Source organism: Barbatula barbatula, assembly GCF_947034865.1.
Source record: "Barbatula barbatula genome assembly, chromosome: 6".
Lineage (NCBI taxonomy): Eukaryota > Metazoa > Chordata > Actinopteri > Cypriniformes > Nemacheilidae > Barbatula > Barbatula barbatula.
Genome location: NC_136765.1, coordinates 1,917,817 through 1,940,473, shown reverse-complemented (window position 1 = coordinate 1,940,473; position 22,657 = coordinate 1,917,817). Strand labels below are relative to the sequence as shown.

The following is a 22,657-nucleotide window of genomic DNA, read 5'->3' as shown; positions in this document are numbered from 1 at the left end:
CACATACATGAAGACAGAATTGGTATTCTTAGCAAAACTATGTCTTTAATTCTGTATTCGAGAGACCTGATGTCAGTTTTTGTTCCAGAGGTGAACAGGCAGGTTTTCTGCACAAGAGAGAATCTTGAATTGGTCAGATCAGATGTGTGCTTTCCAAGATGTAAAATATGTCTCGCAGAGGTTGCCAGGTTTAACAGCTAAATCGAGGCGCACGTGTTGCGGTCAAAAACATTTTCTCTGTCTAAACTGGGCTGACATTTATAACAGTGGAGTTGCATGACATCATGATCACTGGGTGCTGAATTATCAATATGATATCGCTGGTGCCAGAAATACAACTGCCCTGACATATTGAATTAATTGAATGCTTTTCGACCGCCAATCGTCTAGAAGGAGAGAAATGTTTTTTATGATTAACAGGGTTGACAGTATCCCAGTATTCGCTACGGGTCTTCAACTCACCCCGTGTCATTTTCTTCCTCAGAATTACGGAGTGGAGACGGATAACTTGAAGAACCTGGTGGTGAAGATGAAAAATGTGACCAAAAGCCTTCACACTTCAACATCGGATCGCAGAAAGAGCCCAACGCATGACAGCGGCACATCAGGCAAAATCCCAAATCAGTTTCTTTCGTCTGTGGTTGAGCTCATCGGAACGGCCAAGAGTCTCCTGGCATGGCTGGACAGGTACACGCGCTTCCCTATTCACTTCATGCATCACGCTGCACAGGGAATTGAAGTCATGGGTTAAGCCCACATGATTTATTAAGAGATTCATTCTTAAACTCTGTAAGTTTGTAGATTTTATTTGCGGAGCATGGCAGACTGCAGGTTGTGTGCAGACAGTTTTCCAGAGAGAAGGTCAAGAACAGACGGTTGAAATCAGATCCAGTCTGTCTGTCTCCCTCAAACCACATCTCGCTCATACAGACCAGCGTTTCGACGACACGAGCTCCGTTCCAAAGAAGACGTGCTGTCTGCTCCCTACAGAGTCAGCTGTCTATTAAGGCGGCATGCTAACTGAAATGGATCCACAGGATCAGAACTTAGACACGATTAGAGATACGAGAACGCAAACCAAAGCGCAAGCTTTCTTTTGTAAAACTTCCTTTGACAATGTTGGTAATCAAAAATGATTCCAGATCATTTCTTCAAGAAATATTGCGACTTCTATTCTCTCCTTTTGTAAAAGAATCATTATCAAAAACATTTGTACTGAATCACTGTAATCACATATTATAAGATTGATGTCCTTATATTATTTACCAACAACACATGCTAACTTATTAAAATATCAGGACTCCAAACACAAGTATGATTGAAGGGATGAATGTCTAGAACAGAAACAGCCGTATAGAACTGAAGTAAAACAATCTCAATTATTTTCTATGATAATGACCAACATGCCAGTAATTCTCTGTTGAATGTTCCTTTGCTACTGTTCTTACTACTGCTGTTTTGAAACACGATGAGATTCAGATGTGTGTGTGTAATGTGTATAACCTCTCGCGTTACATTCTCATCCATCTGGGAAAGAAAATGGAAAACTTTTGACCGAGTTGAATGCTTTGCTGGCAACACGTTTAGTCCCTTCTGGAGAGTCTTAAAGTCCACACACGCGCTGATGGAAATAACGTTCTCTCTTTTGCTATTGTGAACGTACCAAACACTGATGTTCTGTTCTCTGTCCCTCAATCCACAGAACTCCGTTGTCGGGGATCAGTGACTTCACAGCCACCAAGAACAAAATCATTCAGTTGTGTCTGGAGCTGACCACCACGGTTCAAAAGGTCTGTATGCAAACGTGACGACTTTCCCCTTCTGAAATCTCCCCGTGGGTTGAGTTAATCCCACCCTGAAGCTAGTCATGTTAATACATGTTGTCTTGGGGGGTGGTGGGTTACCTCAGACGGTAATGAGCAGACCCCCCGGCACACGGGACACAGGGTCTTGGTTTACAGTTTCATTAAACACGCCAGGACACTTTTAAAGTTGCTTGCCAACATATCCTCATGAGTCATCTTCCTGACCGTGTGGTTGTGATGCTCATTATCAGAGATGCTCTGAGAGACGGGTGATGACGCAAGCAGTTTATCTTCAATCCGTCTGTCAGGTTTCTGTGATTGCTCAAGTGATGACCGTGACACATGGTGTGAGGTCTCTTTGGCTAAGTCACTACAATATCCATATCTTCACTGTTCTCTGTAGTTCATGTATGACGAAACGCTCAGCAAAGATGGCCATTAAAAGCAAGACATTGAAAAAATAGATAAAAAGCAGGAAATCCTTAAAGAACGCCGGGGAATGCTTGAAGGATTGTGTATGTGACACGGGTCAGGAATGTTTGCTATTTTATTTACTGGGAGTCTGTTGCTTAACAGTGTGGGAAAAAACTCCCGTGAGTTTATGTCATCTGTTAATGGACAACAGGAACGCAGTCTGACAGAACAGAACGTGGCTTTCTTAGCTGACCTCAGTTCTCCCTGTGCATTTCATCTCCGAAAGAATTCAGACGCTTGGTTTAGTTTACGTTTGAGGAAAATCTTGTCTAGTGCGATGCTTCACGCTCAAACTATGACCAACTGCACTGTCCGGCTTCGTGTTGTTAAATCCTTGTTCATGTTCTCACACGACACAGGTTTAAGACTGAGATGTTTTGAGTTTTCGTCCTATAACGAAGACCTGAAAGTCGCGTGGAACACTTCATTACAGTCATGTTGTCTATGTAGGGCAGATACGCAGTTTTCCGTCAAAATGTTTTTATTGAACTCGTCTCTACACCTAATGCGCCAGATGTTTGGTTTGACGTCCTCCTCGTCTTCTCTGTGTCGTGATGTGTTATTATCTTGTCTCGGAGTGGATGAGGAGGTTGTAATTCAAGTCTGAAAGCTGTTTATTTGGCTGGAGGTCTTTCTGTGTCATTACACAATCTTCCTCCCGCCTCTGAACTTTGTGTTTCTATTATTGGCTGTGTGTTCACACCACTTGTGTGTTCTTTGTCTTCCTGTGCAGGAGTGCACCGTGTTTGACATGGAGGAAAAGATTTTGGATGTTGTAAGTATATATTTGCACTGCATTTGTTACACGTTTCATTTCATATTCAATAATCATTCTTGTCATAGAAATAAATCTCACGTTTAACTTTATTTCATGTTTAATATATTTTCACAATCAACACTTTCCACATTAATGGTGACGGGTGATTTGGCGCTTTGAGAATGCAAGGCGAATACAGTTTGTTTGAAAGTCCTGTCCATTCATTCAGCACTAAACATTCTGTTCTCCTTCATTGCAGTCGAAGGTGTTGAACTGTATTTGTGATCAGACTTTGAGGACCACCTCTGGTCCTCTGATGTGTCAGTCTGCATGTCTGGAAGAAGTTCAGCTGACCGACATCAAACCAGGAGAGGGACTGGTGAGAAGACAAAAATCCTCTTTTATTGTGAAAGATTCTGCCATCATTTACGCACCCTCGTGTCATTTCAAACATGTGTGACTTTCTTCCGCCGAACACAAAAGAAGATATTTGGAAGAATGATGTTAACTGGACCCCGTTCAATTGCGTTGGTTTTGTGTTCATACAATGGAAGTGGATGGGGTCCAGTGCTGTTTGGTTATCAACATTCTTCAAAATATCTTCTTGTGTGTTCTGCGGAAGAAAGAAAGTCATACAGGTTTGACATGATAAGAGAGTGAGTAAATGATGACAGAACTTTAATGTCTCAGTCAATTATCATTTTTATCTCAAAAGAAAACTAAGTTAGAAGATTTAGAAAGATGTATATTTTCCAAGACTGGACAAATCTAAATTCATCTCATGTGGTTTTAAACCCGTATGTGATATTTTAAGAAATGTTCTCAATATTCTCAAAACATCTTCTCTTGTGTACTGGATAGTGGATATGTGTGACAAGATGAACAAAATCTGTAAAGATTATATTTAATATTTGATGTTTTCTCTCAGGGCATGTACATCAAATCCACCTACGACGGGCTTCACGTTATCACCGGCACCACGGAGAATGTGAGTAAGAGCTCTGCTGATGAAACTCTTTCATTCATCTCTGTGTGTGCAGTGATCTGTTTCTATATTGAAGAATGACGAGTGTTGGCTACTGATGCTTACAGTTTGCCGTATCTTGACAGTCTGGACCGTTTAGAAATATTCATTTGGTCACATGCTTCTGTTCACAGCAGATATTCTTGACTACATACTTCTGAAACTCGATTCATCACGGGATGATTCATGCACTCCAGATCTGTTCATGACATTGCATGCTTGTGTCATTCTTATTTCCAATTATAATAATAGACAACAATAGCACAAGCTTGTATGAATACACTTCATATGCACAGTGCTGATAAAAGCAAAGCTAAATATAATTCACATGTCAGTCTGTCCCGGTTACTAAGAGCTCATGTTATGTGCATTTCAATTCATTAGAATATCCTGAAAAAGGTCAATATTGTTTGTCACTCATTTCAGTCTGCAGCTGATATGACACACAGGATCCACGCTGGAGATGAAGTCATCCAGGTCAACCAGCAAACTGTGGTAAGCATCCCAAGTTTTGCTCCAAAATGAAGATTGATGACTTTTCAATATTGATATTTTCTGCAAGACTAGCTAAGCTAGTTAGCATAAACAAGTTTAGATTTTCTCGAAAGCAAAACAACTTTCTTCTACTTTTCTTCTCAAGTTGTTACATGACCTTAAAACTTTACTCACAAATGATCTCATGTTTTCTTAATGGTCTACATATTCTGACAGAAATCTCAATCTGTATATTTTTGAACGTGTAGAATGCTTTTCATTGGAAATACACGATAACAAGTGTGTATGTGTGCATTTACACGTGTTGGACCAATATATCCAACTAATAGTGCATATAAATAGAATTCTGTTTCTGTTTTTTTTAGGTGGGTTGGCAGCTGAAGAACCTAGTAGCCAAACTCCGAGAAGACCCCAAATGTGTGGTGCTTCTGTTAAAAAAACGCCCCACAGGGACGTCAGGATTCACCCCAGCGCCCCTGAAAAACATGCGCTGGAAACCACCCGTGCCTCAGGTGGGATTCGCACTTCAAACGCTGGAAATAACTCTCATGACAACCCCATTTATGCCACAGCGCAACAGACATCATGTATTAAACACTATTCTTTTCAATTCAACGTACTTTAAGATTATTCATCGTTAGGCAGAGAGTCGGACTGTACGATTGTGAATTATTGTGCATGAAACATCACAGCATTTTTTGAGACTTGAAGAACAGAGTGATGCAGACGTTAACATCACACGTCTCTCGTCGCATCAACCTGTTCACAAAACACACAACAACAAATGTCCAATAAGTGCTGACTTGTCTTTTGAAGCAACTCATTGTCATTGAATACACAAGCAGTAAATGGACCGCCGCCCTCTTTTGTGAGGAGGTCCTTCTCTCTATAGCCCTTTGTGAAAGAATAAGGTCTCAATCTTAGGCTCTTTGTATCAAACATGTTCCAACATTTGCAAAAACTCAATAGGAGCTTGTTTTTCTTAACCTCCCTACATCTACTGTATAGAAACAACGGAGTGTTTGGCTGTAAAGTCTGTCTCGCACGCGTGTCTTCAAATAGACCATGTCTTAGTTGAAACCACACTTTTGTAAATGTATATTATAATGATTTAAATGGGATTTTTTATGTGGAAATTAGATCACTCTTTTTGTATTCTATGAAGAAAACAGCGTTTTCATCTGAACGGTCCATTTTTATTACAAATTAGTTTTGCAAGTGTAGTTTTGAATATGTAGGCACGGCTGTATTTCAAACATTTGCCTAAAGATCGAAATAATTTTAAGATCGTGAGACTTTTGACCGGTAGTAAATCAATGTACAATCCACATAGCACATAGTCTCTCATTAATACATTCTTACATCTTGTGTGTGTATTCATGTGTGGAGTGAAGAACATGATGTTATTTATCTCTTTATACAGAACTCCAGCTCTCCTAGTAAGAGGCAGTCACCGACTGATTCCAGCAAACTCAACAGCAGGAAAGAAAAGCCAGCGATACTGGACCTGTACATCCCTCCACCTCCTTCTGTGCCTTATACACCACGGTATGACTGTCACCCAGAAACCTCTGAAACATTACATGTTCAGAACTCTGTCTTTCTTGGGCTGGTTTGGATAGTTTACAGTCGACATGAAACGGAAGAATGTTTTTTTTTTTACTTATCACGATGCACACCCGAGTGAAACGACTTCTGAAATGAGAAAAAATGTAGGGCGGGACTTGATTTCATCCACTGATCATTTTTCATTTTATGACGACTTTTAAATAGCTTGAAATGTTGAGGTTTGACAAGTTCAATACATTTGAGCAGAATGCTAACATTTTAACAGGAGGCAAACACGTTTGACTATGATGCTAATATGGTTTAGCATTATGTTCATATACTTAAAGCCAGCGTGAAATTGAAAATGATCATTCTTATTGTTTTACACAGTGTTGCAGGATTCATTATTGATTATTTATCCGTGCACATCATTATTAAAAAGGTTAACGTTAACACCCCCCCCCCCCCCCCCCCCGTGGAAACAACATCTCTTCACTTCTGGTCACAAGGAATGGCGCCAGCGTCGGTCTTCAATGTACTTCAACAATCCAATCAGTACTCGAGGAACGAAATAAAGTCCCGCCCTACATTTTTTTCCTCATTTCAGAAGTTGTTTTACTCTGAAATATGTTGCGATACGGAAAAAAAACAATTGCTACTTCCGTTTCATGCCAACAATAAGCACGATGCTACTAGACTTTAGCATGAAGCTAGCATGTTTTACCATGAAATTGTGTTTTAGCACAATGCGAACATTTTAAGCATCAAGCTAGATTCTTTTTAAAGTGGTGCTAGCACTTTGAACATGAATTTAACACGATGTTAAAATGAAACACCTCTAAGCATGTTAGTTGTAATCTTTTCCTTTAGTAGAAGTCAATGGTTATTCTTTATTCCTGATTTGTTACGAAGGCTAGAGCGGCCCGAGTCACTGAAGCTTTGATGGATGTTGCTTGAAAGCAATAATAATGTCAGGTCAACATCATGATTCAATTTACCATAGTTTACTTTTGTCATATGTTATAGGGAAGTAAGAAATGGATCTTACACTAGCGTCAACGGCAGGCCTAAAGGTTCAGAGTCCCCAAACTCTTTTCTGGATCTGGAGGGCCGCCGGCGCTTCACCGTCACAGATTACGACAAACTGTCCAATCAGCCTGTTGAGGTCAACGTACAGATGCGCCCGAGAGGAAGAACTCCCTCACACGGTCATTATCATCATCAGCTTTATTATCATTGTTACACACATCTACAGTGTAGATGAACTCAAAATGTTTGTTTGCTATGACACAGGTAAACCACGACCCCTGTCTATGCCAGCAGTCACATGTTTAAATGTGACGGATCTGTACGCAAGGCCTTGGGCACACGGACGGAAAGGTATAGATGTAAACCGCATCCAAATTTAATCTTCACACTAAAGAGTCACTAAACAACCCGGCCTTTAATTCCATGTATCTTTGAATGTTCTGGTGTGTAGGTGAAGATCTTCTGCACAGATATTTAAGCAACGAGCGTATAGCGACTATCAGTGAAGAGACCCCGACCCCCGGCTCCTCCTCATACACATCTGTAACAGAGAGAGACCCTCACGGATTCCTTTATAACACAGACCTACACAACACTGCCACCATCCCTTATCACGAGGACTTCATGAAAAAAAAACCAATGACATCCAGCCCCAAACGCTCCCCCGCCGAACCTTCACTACTGGTCAGTTGGATCACACGACTTAAGCTTTTGACTCACTAACGTCAGCACCTGTCTGTCACCTCGCTGCCTTTGTCCAGCTCTTCTCACGTGTTCTTCAAGCTTTCACTCTCCTTCTGCTGGGATTTCTCTTTGTGCCTCTTATTTACCCATAATGCCATTAGACTACATGCCTTAAAATGTTAAACACAACTGGATTTAACCTCACAAAAATATGAATGTTTGGAAATACCTCTGAGGGACAGCGAGATGCATTATCTCTCCTTAATTCAATAATGATAACGAATATAATATTAACATTGGTTTGAAAAGGAAAGCTATTTTGTTTTGTATATAAAGTGAATGTATATCTACCTCAGATATTTTCTCCGTGTTTGTTACGACTACAGTTTGCCTAAAATCTAAGTTCAGAAGTCATTTTTTTAACAAAACCTCATGTTTTTCCAAACAGTTAGGTCAACCCCATTATTTCCATCTTATCACATTTAAAAGAGAAAAAAAACACATCCGCTTGTTTCTCGTTGATTTGCTTTTGCTGATAAATGACCATGCTTGCTTTGAGTTTCATAATATGAATATATTGTCTTCTCTATGTGTTTAAAGTTCCTGTGAACAGAAAGTTACGATCGTTTTTACTTCCGTATTTTGAAGCATTTCACAGATGGAATTTCAATTGAGAAATAGTGGGCGTGGCTTGTGTTTTTCGCTGGGATTTGATTGAATGTATAAAAACTGCTGCTGCATTTTGAAAGTTGAAGGGGAGGAGTTAACAGATGCTCCGCCCAAGCCGTCTAACATGCGTCATTTAAGATGGATCGTCACCGCAGGGCGGAAGTGCATTTTCAGATTTTAACTAAAGATCATGAGGGCACACGAATTTTAAAGAGTGTAAAACCCACATTGATCAACTATTTACAATAAACGCTGCAATACGTCATGGAAAAAAAGCATTTCATTTGTTATTTCACTGGGACTTTAAAGAAACTAACTTATTTTGATCTTATTGTGGTATCATGCTTTGCTTTGTATGGCACATAACACTGGCAATTTAACAAGCCTGACATTTCTTCGAATGCTTCTTATATGTTGAAAGTGTTTGTTCCATCTTGTTTATTAAAGGTTTAGTTTACTCAAAAATGAACATAATCATTTGCATTCTTTCAAATATGTATTTGTCCGCAAAAAGCTCCAAAACATATGGATGAATGAACCACATTTGTAGTGTATTTTTGTATATTTTGTAACTTTACAAACGGTATTGAACGGAGCTTTGCTTTTACCTTTCACGCACGAGACGCAAATACATATTTTTTTGGCACTATGCATGATTATGAACTATACTTTCATCAAAAGAAATCTTTCTTTGGTACAAATGATTAATCCTATGCACAGTGTTTGCTGACTGTGTTTGTCATTGTGGAGATAAAAGGGTTGGTTGATGCAGAAATGAAAATGTCAACATTATTTACTCGCCTCATGTTTTTCAAACCCACAATACCTTTCATTTTTGTCATAAACCAAACACATTCGAACAGAAGTGTTGTTTTTGGAGTTTAGTTACAGTGGGAGGGGACGGTGACCAGCTCTTCTAAATTCAAAAGAGTGCAAATGCTTCATAAAAGAAGTCCACACGACTCATGGCTTGTATTCCAAGTGTCCTGAAGGCAGACAGGCGAGGTACAAACAAAAATAACATTTAATCATGTCTCAGGGTCTGTTTGAAGGCGGTCACCATCCACTCCCATTGTAAACCAAACATGGATTTGATCTGTATGTGTGTAACAGCAGCTGGAAAGTAAAGCTTAATGGCTTGGGATTCCCGCTGAGCTTACAGTTTTATTGCCGTGTCTGTATTGTGCAGTATTAAGGAGTTTTGTACCGTATTTACCTTTTGTACAACAGAAGTGAAGTGTGTCCATTAAATGTGTCGTTCCAGATGTTTCATTTGTGTTGTCTTCTTTTAATAACAGGGTGGTTTTAATGAAATACATAATGGTGGCGCTCAGTAAACTTCGTGGTCTGAATTGTATTTCATTGTTTTGGATTGAATTCTACAAGCAATAAAACTTGTGAAGTTTGACTTTGTATGTAGTGACAAATGATAAAATACATAAGCATATGAGAGTGACATACATTTGTTCTTCTTAAAGGGACAGTTCGCACTAAAATGACAAATCTTTCCTCAGTTGCTCACTCTCGTGTTGTTCCAAACCTGTATACATTTATTTGTTCTGTTGAACACAAAGTGAGATATTTTGAAGAATGTAGGAAAGCACATTTGACTAACATTTACATTTCTACTGTTGCAGTCAATGATGCCCAAGAACTGAAAACTGCTAACATTCTTCCAAAATCTTCCTTTGCTCTCTTTTCCCCTTTAAGATTTTATGATCTCTGTTTCTATGTTTCTAACAGTTTATCTTAATAATTGTTCATCTTAATCATTCCATTTTCACATTCAGTTTCTTTTTATTCGTCCTCACAAGACTAAAACCCCGACTGTTGATAAAATCCTGAATGAAACGACACTACAAGAAATTGTGCAAATGTCTTGAAAGCAGCTACTGTACGATTTAAAGGGATAGTTCACCCAAAAATACAAGTTCAGTCATCATTTACTCCCCTCAGATTGTTCCAAACCTGTATAGATGTCTTTGTTCTGCTAATCACAAAGGAAGAGATTTGTAAGAATGTCAGTAACCAAACAGATCTCTTCCCCCATGTACTGCCAGGGAAAATAAATACTATGTGAGTCATTGGGGGATTTCTTACTTCGTGTTTATCAGAAAAAAGAAACGTATACAGGTTTGGAAGAACCTAAGGGTGAGTAAACGAAGACAGGATTTTTATTTTGGGGTGAACTATCTCTTTAAAACACAGGATCTTCCAGCATTGGATGTACTGAAATGAGTATTTATAAATACATAGTATTTATGCCTGATGCATGGAATTATGAATGTGCTCAGTCACTGTAGCTTTCTGTCTTTCCTCTGACAGCTCTGATATCAGAAAGATACGTCATCCAGTCAGAGACAAACTGAAGCTTTGGATATATACAGCATCTCAATTAATGTGAATATCATGAGAAAGGTCAATATTTGTTGTCACTCATTTCAGAAAGTAAAACCAATATATGATATAGATTCATTACACATAGAGTGACATATTTCAAGCCTTTACTTCTTGAGATGTTGATGATTATGGCTTACAGGTAACGAAAACCCAAAATGTTGTGTCTCTGAAAATATGAATATTAATAATAAAAGGATATTTTAAACCGAAATGTCAGGCTCAATACTCGCCTGTTTTCCTAAGTCCACAGTCAACGCAAACATCTACCAGGGCATTTCAGAGCACTTCACGCTTCCTCCTGCTGTTAAGCTTCATGGAGATGCTGGTTTCATTTTCCAGCAGGACTTGGCACCTGCCCACACTGCCACAGGTACCAAAATCTGCTTCAGTGACCAGTGGTGTCAATGCGCTTGACTGGCCAGCAAACCCGCCTGACCTGAACCCCACAGAGAATCTATGAGAGACACCAGACCCAACACTGCAGATGACCTGAACCCCACAGAGAATCTATGAGAGACACCAGACCCAACACTGCAGATGACCTGAACCCCACAGAGAATCTATGAGAGACACCAGACCCAACACTGCAGATGACCTGAACCCCACAGAGAATCTCTGAGAGACACCAGACCCAACACTGCAGATGACCTGAACCCCACAGAGAATCTCTGAGAGACACCAAACCCAACACTGCAGATGACCTGAACCCCACAGAGAATCTATGAGAGACACCAGACCCAACACTGCAGATGACCTGAACCCCACAGAGAATCTCTGAGAGACACCAGACCCAACACTGCAGATGACCTGAACCCCACAGAGAATCTCTGAGAGACACCAGACCCAACACTGCAGATGACCTGAACCCCACAGAGAATCTCTGAGAGACACCAGACCCAACACTGCAGATGACCTGAACCCCACAGAGAATCTATGAGAGACACCAGACCCAACACTGCAGATGACCTGAACCCCACAGAGAATCTCTGAGAGACACCAGACCCAACACTGCAGATGACCTGAACCCCACAGAGAATCTATGAGAGACACCAGACCCGACACTGCAGATGACCTGAACCCCACAGAGAATCTCTGAGAGACACCAGACCCGACACTGCAGATGACCTGAACCCCACAGAGAATCTCTGAGAGACACCAGACCCGACACTGCAGATGACCTGAACCCCACAGAGAATCTCTGAGAGACACCAGACCCGACACTGCAGATGACCTGAACCCCACAGAGAATCTCTGAGAGACACCAGACCCGACACTGCAGATGACCTGAACCCCACAGAGAATCTCTGAGAGACACCAGACCCGACACTGCAGATGACCTGAACCCCACAGAGAATCTCTGAGAGACACCAGACCCGACACTGCAGATGACCTGAACCCCACAGAGAATCTCTGAGAGACACCAGACCCAACGCTGCAGATGACCTGAACCTCACAGAGAATCTCTGAGAGACACCAGACCCAACACTGCAGATGACCTGAACCCCACAGAGAATCTCTGAGAGACACCAGACCCAACACTGCAGATGACCTGAACCCCACAGAGAATCTATGAGAGACACCAGACCCAACACTGCAGATGACCTGAACCCCACAGAGAATCTATGAGAGACACCAGACCCAACACTGCAGATGACCTGAACCCCACAGAGAATCTATGAGAGACACCAGACCCGACACTGCAGATGACCTGAACCCCACAGAGAATCTATGAGAGACACCAGACCCGACACTGCAGATGACCTGAACCCCACAGAAAATCTATGAGAGACACCAGACCCAACACTGCAGATGACCTGAACCCCACAGAGAATCTCTGAGAGACACCAGACCCAACACTGCAGATGACCTGAACCCCACAGAGAATCTCTGAGAGACACCAGACCCAACACTGCAGATGACCTGAACCCCACAGAGAATCTCTGAGAGACACCAGACCCAACACTGCAGATGACCTGAACCCCACAGAGAATCTCTGAGAGACACCAGACCCAACACTGCAGATGACCTGAACCCCACAGAGAATCTCTGAGAGACACCAGACCCAACACTGCAGATGACCTGAACCCCACAGAGAATCTCTGAGAGACACCAGACCCAACACTGCAGATGACCTGAACCCCACAGAGAATCTCTGAGAGACACCAGACCCAACACTGCGGATGACCTGAACCCCACAGAGAATCTCTGAGAGACACCAGACCCAACACTGCAGATGACCTGAACCCCACAGAGAATCTCTGAGAGACACCAGACCCAACACTGCAGATGACCTGAACCCCACAGAGAATCTCTGAGAGACACCAGACCCAACACTGCAGATGACCTGAACCCCACAGAGAATCTATGAGAGACACCAGACCCAACACTGCAGATGACCTGAACCCCACAGAGAATCTCTGAGAGACACCAGACCCAACACTGCAGATGACCTGAACCCCACAGAGAATCTATGAGAGACACCAGACCCAACACTGCGGATGACCTGAACCCCACAGAGAATCTCTGATAGACACCAGACCCAACACTGCAGATGACCTGAACCCCACAGAGAATCTCTGAGAGACACCAGACCCAACACTGCAGATGACCTGAACCCCACAGAGAATCTATGAGAGACACCAGACCCAACGCTGCAGATGACCTGAACCCCACAGAGAATCTCTGAGAGACACCAGACCCAACGCTGCAGATGACCTGAACCCCACAGAGAATCTCTGAGAGACACCAGACCCAACACTGCAGATGACCTGAACCCCACAGAGAATCTCTGAGAGACACCAGACCCAACACTGCAGATGACCTGAACCCCACAGAGAATCTCTGAGAGACACCAGACCCGACACTGCAGATGACCTGAACCCCACAGAGAATCTCTGAGAGACACCAGACCCAACACTGCAGATGACCTGAACCCCACAGAGAATCTATGAGAGACACCAGACCCAACACTGCAGATGACCTGAACAACACAGAGAATCTCTGAGAGACACCAGACCCAACACTGCAGATGACCTGAACAACACAGAGAATCTCTGAGAGACACCAGACCCAACACTGCAGATGACCTGAACAACACAGAGAATCTATGAGAGACACCAGACCCAACACTGCAGATGACCTGATCCCCACAGAGAATCTCTGAGAGACACCAGACCCAACACTGCAGATGACCTGAACCCCACAGAGAATCTCTGAGAGACACCAGACCCAACACTGCAGATGACCTGATCCCCACAGAGAATCTCTGAGAGACACCAGACCCAACACTGCAGATGACGTGAACCCCACAGAGAATCTCTGAGAGACACCAGACCCAACACTGCAGATGACCTGAACAACACAGAGAATCTCTGAGAGACACCAGACCCAACACTGCAGATGACCTGAACAACACAGAGAATCTCTGAGAGACACCAGACCCAACACTGCAGATGACCTGAACCCCACAGAGAATCTATGAGAGACACCAGACCCAACACTGCAGATGACCTGAACAACACAGAGAATCTATGAGAGACACCAGACCCAACACTGCAGATGACCTGATCCCCACAGAGAATCTCTGAGAGACACCAGACCCAACACTGCAGATGACCTGATCCCCACAGAGAATCTCTGAGAGACACCAGACCCAACACTGCAGATGACCTGAAGGCCGCGATCGAAGCTTCCTGGGCTTCCATTACACCTGAGCAGTGCCACAGACTGAAAGCCTCCATGCCACGCCGTATTGATGCAGTAATTCATGCAAAAGGAGGATTAGACCGAGTATTAAGTGCTCTTTTTATTGATCTTATGTAATATTCTAATTTTCTGAGACACTGAATTTGGGGTTTTCATATCAAAAAGTACAAGAAGTAAAGGCTTGAAATATTTCACTCTGTGTGTAATGAATCTATATAATATATTAGTTTTACTTTCTGAAATGAGTGAAAACAAATATTGACCTTTTTCACGATATTGACATTAATTGCACCTGTTCATACAGAAAAAGACATCTGCATCCGGACATCCTTTCCGACTAAAAAGATCCAGATGCAGAGGTCTCATTTCTGTGTTCAGCAGTAGTAAGGTGTAATGTTTTAATTGAATGATGAAGAGGAAGGATTTCAGTGGTTTTGTCCGGATGTTAACTCTTTGTTTATGTCCCGCCGCAGGATCCTCAGTGGACCTCCAACAGTTCATTGGTCAACAGGTGGGTTCACAACACAGCAGCGTCCGTCTCTGCTTCTCTATAGCACTGCACAGCCACGGTGAACCGACATGAGACGACATGGCAAACATACAACCAGTTTGTTTTATTGTGTTGCAAAATGAGGGAAGATGGTTGATCCGTTGAGTCTTGTTTGTATCTCATCATCTTAATGTTATATGCATGTTTATCATGATATTAGCACCTGAGCAGTCGGTCATCTTTTCAGTCATTTATCGTCTTATCATGCTTTTGACAACATCATCTGAAGTGGATTAAATCTACAGTATCCTTTATATGTGGTAAAGGATATCGATGCGTCATTTTGTGGTCACCAATCATTGAGAATTCATTTTAGACATTTTCTTGTGATGTTTCACGTGTCTGGTCTTGCATCATCATCTCTCCAGCAGGTACAGCAACAGTGCCGTGAGGTCCTGGTCCTTCTCTCAAGCGGTAAGAATCGTCTCCGTCTGAACTTGTTTTTATTAGACATTCAGATTTCAGAAGCTGACTGGAGTTATGAGGGTGTTGAGCTGCTTGACGGTCTTTTGTAGATTTATGGGATGGGGCGACGGGCTGAAATATCGGCATTTATATCCACATTCAAGTCAAAGTGTCAGAAGTCCAGGTGGTATTTCCATCTGCTTTTCTGATTTTCCAATTCGACGTATATTTTTTAGATTATTTAAACATCGTAGCTAGTTAACAACATAAAATCGGTCTTATTAACCAATTAACAATACAGCTCGACACTGTAAAACAAACCTGAAATTTGACTGTTTTTGTAACAGATTTTTCACGTATAAGGTCCAAAAACAAACCTGTAATTTTACATAATTTAACCATACTGTTGTACCTTTTAAATAATATAGCCCACACACCTCACTGCATACGGTAAATATATATAGAAATAGGGTAAATTACACGCACCCTTTTAAACTCTGATCAGAATATCGTAACATAAAGGGGACACTAAAGTCTCGGGTATTTCTAGAATAATTATGAGTCAAGGAGGACAACTAGGCAGTCGAGCCATAGAACGGAGGAGGTTTGTCAGTCCACTCCACAAGGTTATCCTCCATTGCATTTTAACCTTCAGCTGCTTCCAAATACTGAACAGTGGTCCAGCAGAGGGAGCCAAATCCAATATCACAAATGAAGCGTTATCACAAAACACTTCAATGAAAGATACAGATATTAAATACAGACCAAGAGCTATACACCAATATATTAAGAGATCATTTAAACGCATAAAAATGATCATAGACAATCAAATAAATGAAGCAAAAGTTATGTTAAATGGCTGTATGCTAAAATAATAATAAGTAATTTGTTTCAAAGGTTTCCGTGTATGGTTTAGATGTTGCGTGCGGTGCTTGTGTGCGCAGAATAAGAAGTGGAGGGTGTTTTGAAATGATGTTGCACAAGCAGAAGTCATTTTTATTCCTCTTAAATGAACCGTCTGTGCGTGGGAACATTTGACCGTGATAGGATGGTATTCTTTCTTTAATGATATTACAACACATATTATTCAGCTGCTCACAGGTGAGGTTTTTTAATACGTACAGTAATACAGAGTTCAAGCAGTGTCAAACATGAAGAGCAAAATGAGTCCTTGTTTAATGTCTGCTCACAATACTCGCGCTTAATGATGTTTCTGTTTACTAGGCAAAGAATTCAGGTCAATTGTGCAAAAAATACTCGTATTGACGTTTCTGAAACGTATTTATATGATGATTTTAGTTCATGTATTATAGTTTGTACGGTTCTATCATTCTGTAATGAGAGAAAAGAGGAACATGAGCGCTTTGAGGAAGTTGGGCAATGGATAGTTTCAACGTTTGTTTTCTACAATGAACTCTTCTCTCCTCGTTCAGTCCAAACCTGTATGTGACTCTTTCACCCGTGGATACTTTGAGAAATGTCTCCGTGGTTTTGCGTTTGGAAGTCAATGCGAATGTCAATGTTCTTCAGAATATCTTCTTTTGTAAATGGCACAAGGGCAAGTTATTGATGACAGATGTTTGGGAGTAAACCACTGTATGACTAACAGCCAGTATCACATGAAATAATGGTCATTTATCGATTTGTTTAAAAGAGCTGATGGTATAAGAGAAAGTTTATAAGATATAAAATCATTTATTCATATTCAAGTAGCTCCAGATAAAGATGTGTTTTGTAAAGCCTTCATTCATTAAAATCATAAGCTTACGTTTCCTTACCTTTTGATGCCCCACTGCAAACCTGACTTACAGAGTCAAATGTACAGATAGTTTATTGCTGTGTTTATTCATGCTGTTGAATATCATAAATGTGTCCTAAAATAGTTGACATGACGAGTTTGCTCTGTTTTAACCAGCGGTGTCACAATATATGCTGCTGGTCTTGACTATAACTGTGTCATTAAACCCATGAATATCATGTTAATTCTACACATATCATCATATCATCAACAATTCAGTACATGTTTCAGGTTTTGCCTTAGAAACCACATGGCTTACACATGTCCTCATTGCCCTTCTACACTAACATCCGTCATTCAGGGATGATTTATTGCTCAAATTAAAGATGAATTGGACACAGAGAGTAACTTATCTTTATTTCAGTAGATATCATGATACTATATTGGCATCATGAATCCCTTGACCACAGTGAAGGTGTGGTGAAGATATGTGTCGTGCACATAACATCCAGCAGATGTCGCCAAACTACTTAAGTCACCTTTATTTTGTTTTGTTTTCGTGCACTGATGATTAAAAACTACATTACAGCACAAAATAAAATTTAACATTCAACAACTTTATAAAAATCAACATTTGACAATTTATTAAATATATAATAATTTATATTTTATTGTGTTTAATGTGAGGAATAAACAATCTACAATCTAAAACGTTTTACTGCGTTTTACTTTAAAGTTTACTCCGTTCTTTAATAAAAAATAAACCTATGAAATATACTGTTTTAAATTGAGTAAGTGAAAAAATGTAAGTAACTCAAATATTTCACAAAAAAGTTTATATAAAAATATATGTTTTTAATACTAAAAAACGAATAATTTGTGTCAATTGTAGAGAAATAAACGTCCCACTGAAAAACTGATTAAAAAAGATTGAAGGTGTTTATTTTGTGATATTTCCTTTACTAAGCCACTGAATAATTTGATCATGTCTCTTCACAGGCCTCCTTCCCCATTTCACTGACCCGTCCTCTGACCACTGATGAGTACAATCCAGTAATAACATTACTTCATTCCTGATCCTATTCTACAGTGAATGATCTCATTTGACAATCTGAAGGATATGACATGTAACGCCTCTTTTTGTTCAGGTGTCCCTCAGACAGAAGTCAAAGAAGAAGAGCCGAGGAGGTACGACACACTTTTGTTCGATTCAGACACGCATGAATGAAAACGGCTCTAGATGTAGGAGCATTCAATCATTTTTCAGCATCTGACTAGAGTGACATGAATTGTCCTCGTGCGATTGTGTTCAGGAATGTCCAGAATGAGTCGCAGGCGAGTTTCAGTGAGAGATCTGGACCCGGTGGATTTTCAGGGCTGGCTCTACAGAAAGAAGGAGGGGAAAGGGTTTCTGGGTATGAAATGGAAGAAGTATTGGTTCGTGCTGAAGAAATCCTCTCTGTACTGGTACACAAATCAGATGGTGAGAATGGCACTTTCTCTGCTTATTATATATAAATATTATATTGTTATCTTCAGTAGGTTTGTTTTCCAAAAGCTTCATCAGGAAATGTGCAAATACTAGAAGTATCTTTATGCATCAGCACAATTCACAAGAACCTAAAAGAGAACAGCGCTCATCACAATAAACAAATGTGTTGTGATTTTGTGTTGTTGTTTTCTAGGCTGATAAAGCAGAGGGCTTCATAAACCTGACTGATTTCATCATTGACAGGGCTCCGGAGTGTAAGAAAAAATTGTAAGTGGCTTTTTTTAATCTGATCTGTCACAGCTGGTTCGTCACACTGATGTTCTGAAGTTCTTGTGTGTTTGTGATGTCGCAGTGCCATCAAAGCCTGTCATCCACGAGTCATGATGTTTTACTTTGCAGCCGACAGTAATGAAGACATGAACCTGTAAGACATCCACACCACACACTCAACACTTACAGTGCTTATTGAACGCTTGTTGATTTCTTTCAATGGTTTCAGATGGTTGAATAAACTGGGCCTGGCATCTATTCAGTATGAAGCCACAGATGCTCATATGGCCGGTAAGTCACGTGACACCCAGAATTTTTTTGTTTTATTTATTAGTATCATAAATTTGCTGTTTTGTTTTTCGTGTGTTTTTAGTTACATTTGTATTTTTTATCATTGCTATGTAGGTTTATTTATCAATTTTTTATTTCCAGTCTCTTTACAGTGTTACATTTTCATTCTTTTCAGTTTGTAATGATTTGATTTGATTTTATCGAACAATGTAAATAGTTTTTTATGTAAAACACATGTTTGAAGTTAACTATAATGGTAAACACCCAGTTCTTCTTACAGTTTTCACATATTGATTTGCATGACTTTTTTTATTGCACAGAATGTTACAGCGAGGCCAGTGATCACGAGGAAGCCGAATCCACGAACATTCCCCCTCCACCATACAGTTTCAATGGTCCAACAGTCACCACACACGAGGTGAGATCCCAGTTACCATCCCAACGTGTTTGAGACTCATTTGAGACTAGAATGGATGTTGACCGATATACTGATGACCCTAATGGTCCTCCTCCATGTATCCCATCCATCAGGGAAGTCTTCCACCTCCGTATTCCTCACCTGTTCCCAGCGAAGTCACCGGTACCCCCGTCAGTACCATGACGTCTCACAGTTCCGTGTCATCTCTGAACAAACACAGACGCTCATGGCTGGATCTGGTGTCACAGACCACCTCTAGTGCCGGAGAGACGCTGGTCTGTTCTGCTGTGGTCCATACGACAAACCTCGCGATAAATGAAGCTGCATCTCAAGAGCCCCTCGGATCTTCATCTAACACAGCGTGCATGGAGACAACCACAGAACTGAACACAGAAACACAGCCGGCATCGGATGACTCCACACGTGACGGTAAGATAAACAGGCATTTGACATTTCTAGTATTTCCAAAAAACACAACACTTTATCGAATGCATGTTTGCTTAGTTCTTGTTTTTTACTTTTTCAGATGATCAGGAAGCGGCTGGTGATGACATGGAAAGGTTATATTTGCATTTAAAAAGAGCCAGTCTGTCTCCGACCGGTGTGCGCAAGCCAACGTCAAGATGGGAATTACGAGCATCCTTTATAAAGCGTTGTAAGAACCAGACGCTCAATGAGAAGATCCACGTCATCCGAGCCCTCAACAGCACTCTGAAGGTTCAACCGGAACCACATTTACACTTTATGAAGAAAATCATAGTGAAGCTACTGAAACAATGATGCGCTGGTCATTTATTTCTCTCTTTTGTGTGTGTAGGCTAAAGAAGCAGATGTGCAGACTTTAGATCAAGTCCTGTCTGACTCGTCTCTGACTTCTGAGAAATTTAAAGAGTGGAAAGAGAACAACAGCGTCCTGCTGCAGGAGGTCCACTTGAGACACCCCCTACAGGCCGGACTCCTAGAGACCACTGACAAAACAACCACATAAACACTGAGAACAACACTTACTCTTACAGTACATCACAACCAACAGTAAACACTGAAAAACCTGAGTGAGAAGTTAAAACCTCTCTGTGTTAAACCTGAGACTTCATTTATTTTTTACGGCTCTTGAAGCGGTCATACGGTTGTCTTGTAAGATCATCACTTCTGTAACACAACTGTTAAAAAGTTGTGCAGTGCAATAAAGATAATGATTTATCAGAACCTTTCAAGATGTTTGTACATAATCTAAGCTTTTTTATAGTGGATTTGTTTCGTTGTCTTAAAGTGTGAACAAGGGTTAACCTGCTAGTAACTTGAAGTGCTAATATTCATCTGCCTGTATAGTTTTTCATTGGATTGTAAATAGATATTTAATAAATTAAAAGTATGATGTCACATACTTCTGAATAATACAAATCTGTGTTCGCCTGCCACACCTCTGTGAGTACACGCACTTGTTTTTGAAGTCCGTCTGGCAACAACAACCATGCCACATTCAAAGTCACTTAAATTCCCTTTCATCCCCATTCTGATGCTCAGTGTGAACTTCAGCGAGTCGTCTTCAACACGTCTAGTTGCCCACAGTGAATGCATTGAGTTGCTGACATGTGATTGGCTGATTAGCATTTTGTGTGAAAACATCATGCACTTACATTTAATTGCACCACCTTGAGTACAGCGCGTGTTCATTGTGCTATTTTTCTGACAACTTTATGCAATGTTAAAACTCAGAGTTGGGTCGAGTTCTCCTTAGGTGTCCCTTGTAATAGGCTTTGTCCCTTCTGAATACACGGATCTTTTCCACTATGGCAGGATATGCCTTCTTAACATGTAAGGTATTGAGAAGCCAGTAACTGACTTAAAATAATAATTGCCTAAAATACTAATCACTACAATAATCATTCAACCTAATGTATTTGTGTATAAAAATGTAATTTAAAGCAGCCCTTTTGGCCAGGCTGTGTATTTTAAAGAGTTCATGAAATGAAGAAAGACTCAACCCAATACAATATATATTTCACCTGTATCTTTAAAAAAACATTTATCTTCAATAAAATGCATAGAGTCAGCAGAATCCCCATATTTCTCTCACTTGGCTTCTTTTAGAAACACCAAATTCAGGTCTTACACAGTCTCTGCTGACAGGCTGTTCACTTTCTACACACATTTTGGTGATCATTTTCTCACCCCTGTTGTCATCCAAGATGTTTATGTATTATTTCCTTTAGTCGAAAAGAAGTTAAGGCTTTTGATGAAAAAATTCCAGGATTATTCTCCATATAGTGGACATCAATGGACTCCAAACGGTTGAAGGTCAATATGACTGTTTCAGTGCAGCTTCAAAGGGCTTTAAACGATACCAGACGATGAATAAGGGTCTTATCCAGCGAAACCATCAGTCATGTAAAAAATAAAAATGTATATGCTTTATAAACACAAATGCTACCCTTGCTACGTATTATGTAATTACGTTGAAAAGGTCACGCTTGATGTAGGCGGCAGTCAAATGTTATAGTGTAATCTTGTAACAGTTCAAAGTCCAGTTCACCGTTAGTGTAATATAGGGGATGTGGTTAATGTCCATGGGTGTGGGTCAAGGGCGAGGGCACTGTTCAGGCTGTTGTTCTGGTCCGGATGGACCTGTACCTTCTACCTGAGGGCAGCGAGTGGAACAGTTGGTGAGCAGGTTGTGATGTTGGTCCCGCAGGATGTTATAAACTCTCCTCAGACGGCGGGTGGTGTAGATGGTACTGATCTCAGGGAGAGTAGTCCCAGTCATTTTCGTTTACAAGAGTTTACGCTAAATCTGACAGTTCAGCTGGGCTTCATTTTAAGATGAATTTATTTTCACTGAATCACATGTACGCAAATTTCAGAAATGATTTGACATCAGATGATGCCCCTGGTGTAGTGCTTTT

The 22,657-nt window shown here is 40.8% G+C and overlaps 1 protein-coding gene across 2 annotated transcripts in view; it reads left to right on the top strand.

Annotated features, from left to right (window-relative positions):
* The window catches only part of LOC306895617 (connector enhancer of kinase suppressor of ras 3-like), a 34,536-nt gene extending 12,719 nt beyond the window's left edge, over positions 1-21,817 (top strand). The window contains exons 3-25 of one of the 2 annotated variants that reach the window (XM_079458989.1): positions 485-687; positions 1,703-1,790; positions 3,013-3,054; positions 3,296-3,415; positions 3,965-4,024; positions 4,487-4,555; positions 4,921-5,067; positions 5,979-6,103; positions 7,130-7,311; positions 7,397-7,483; positions 7,584-7,816; positions 15,064-15,101; positions 15,509-15,554; positions 18,283-18,336; positions 18,432-18,471; positions 18,597-18,766; positions 18,969-19,042; positions 19,128-19,199; positions 19,275-19,336; positions 19,657-19,754; positions 19,868-20,183; positions 20,281-20,471; positions 20,572-21,817. In XM_079458989.1, the coding sequence (XP_079315115.1) occupies positions 485-687; positions 1,703-1,790; positions 3,013-3,054; positions 3,296-3,415; positions 3,965-4,024; positions 4,487-4,555; positions 4,921-5,067; positions 5,979-6,103; positions 7,130-7,311; positions 7,397-7,483; positions 7,584-7,816; positions 15,064-15,101; positions 15,509-15,554; positions 18,283-18,336; positions 18,432-18,471; positions 18,597-18,766; positions 18,969-19,042; positions 19,128-19,199; positions 19,275-19,336; positions 19,657-19,754; positions 19,868-20,183; positions 20,281-20,471; positions 20,572-20,742 (2,688 nt within the window). In that variant the 3' untranslated portion in view covers positions 20,743-21,817. The remainder of the gene's footprint in view (positions 1-484; positions 688-1,702; positions 1,791-3,012; positions 3,055-3,295; positions 3,416-3,964; positions 4,025-4,486; positions 4,556-4,920; positions 5,068-5,978; positions 6,104-7,129; positions 7,312-7,396; positions 7,484-7,583; positions 7,817-15,063; positions 15,102-15,508; positions 15,555-18,282; positions 18,337-18,431; positions 18,472-18,596; positions 18,767-18,968; positions 19,043-19,127; positions 19,200-19,274; positions 19,337-19,656; positions 19,755-19,867; positions 20,184-20,280; positions 20,472-20,571) is intronic. The other variant, XM_079458990.1, reaches the window with a different exon arrangement.
* Positions 21,818-22,657: the final 840 nt, after the last annotated feature.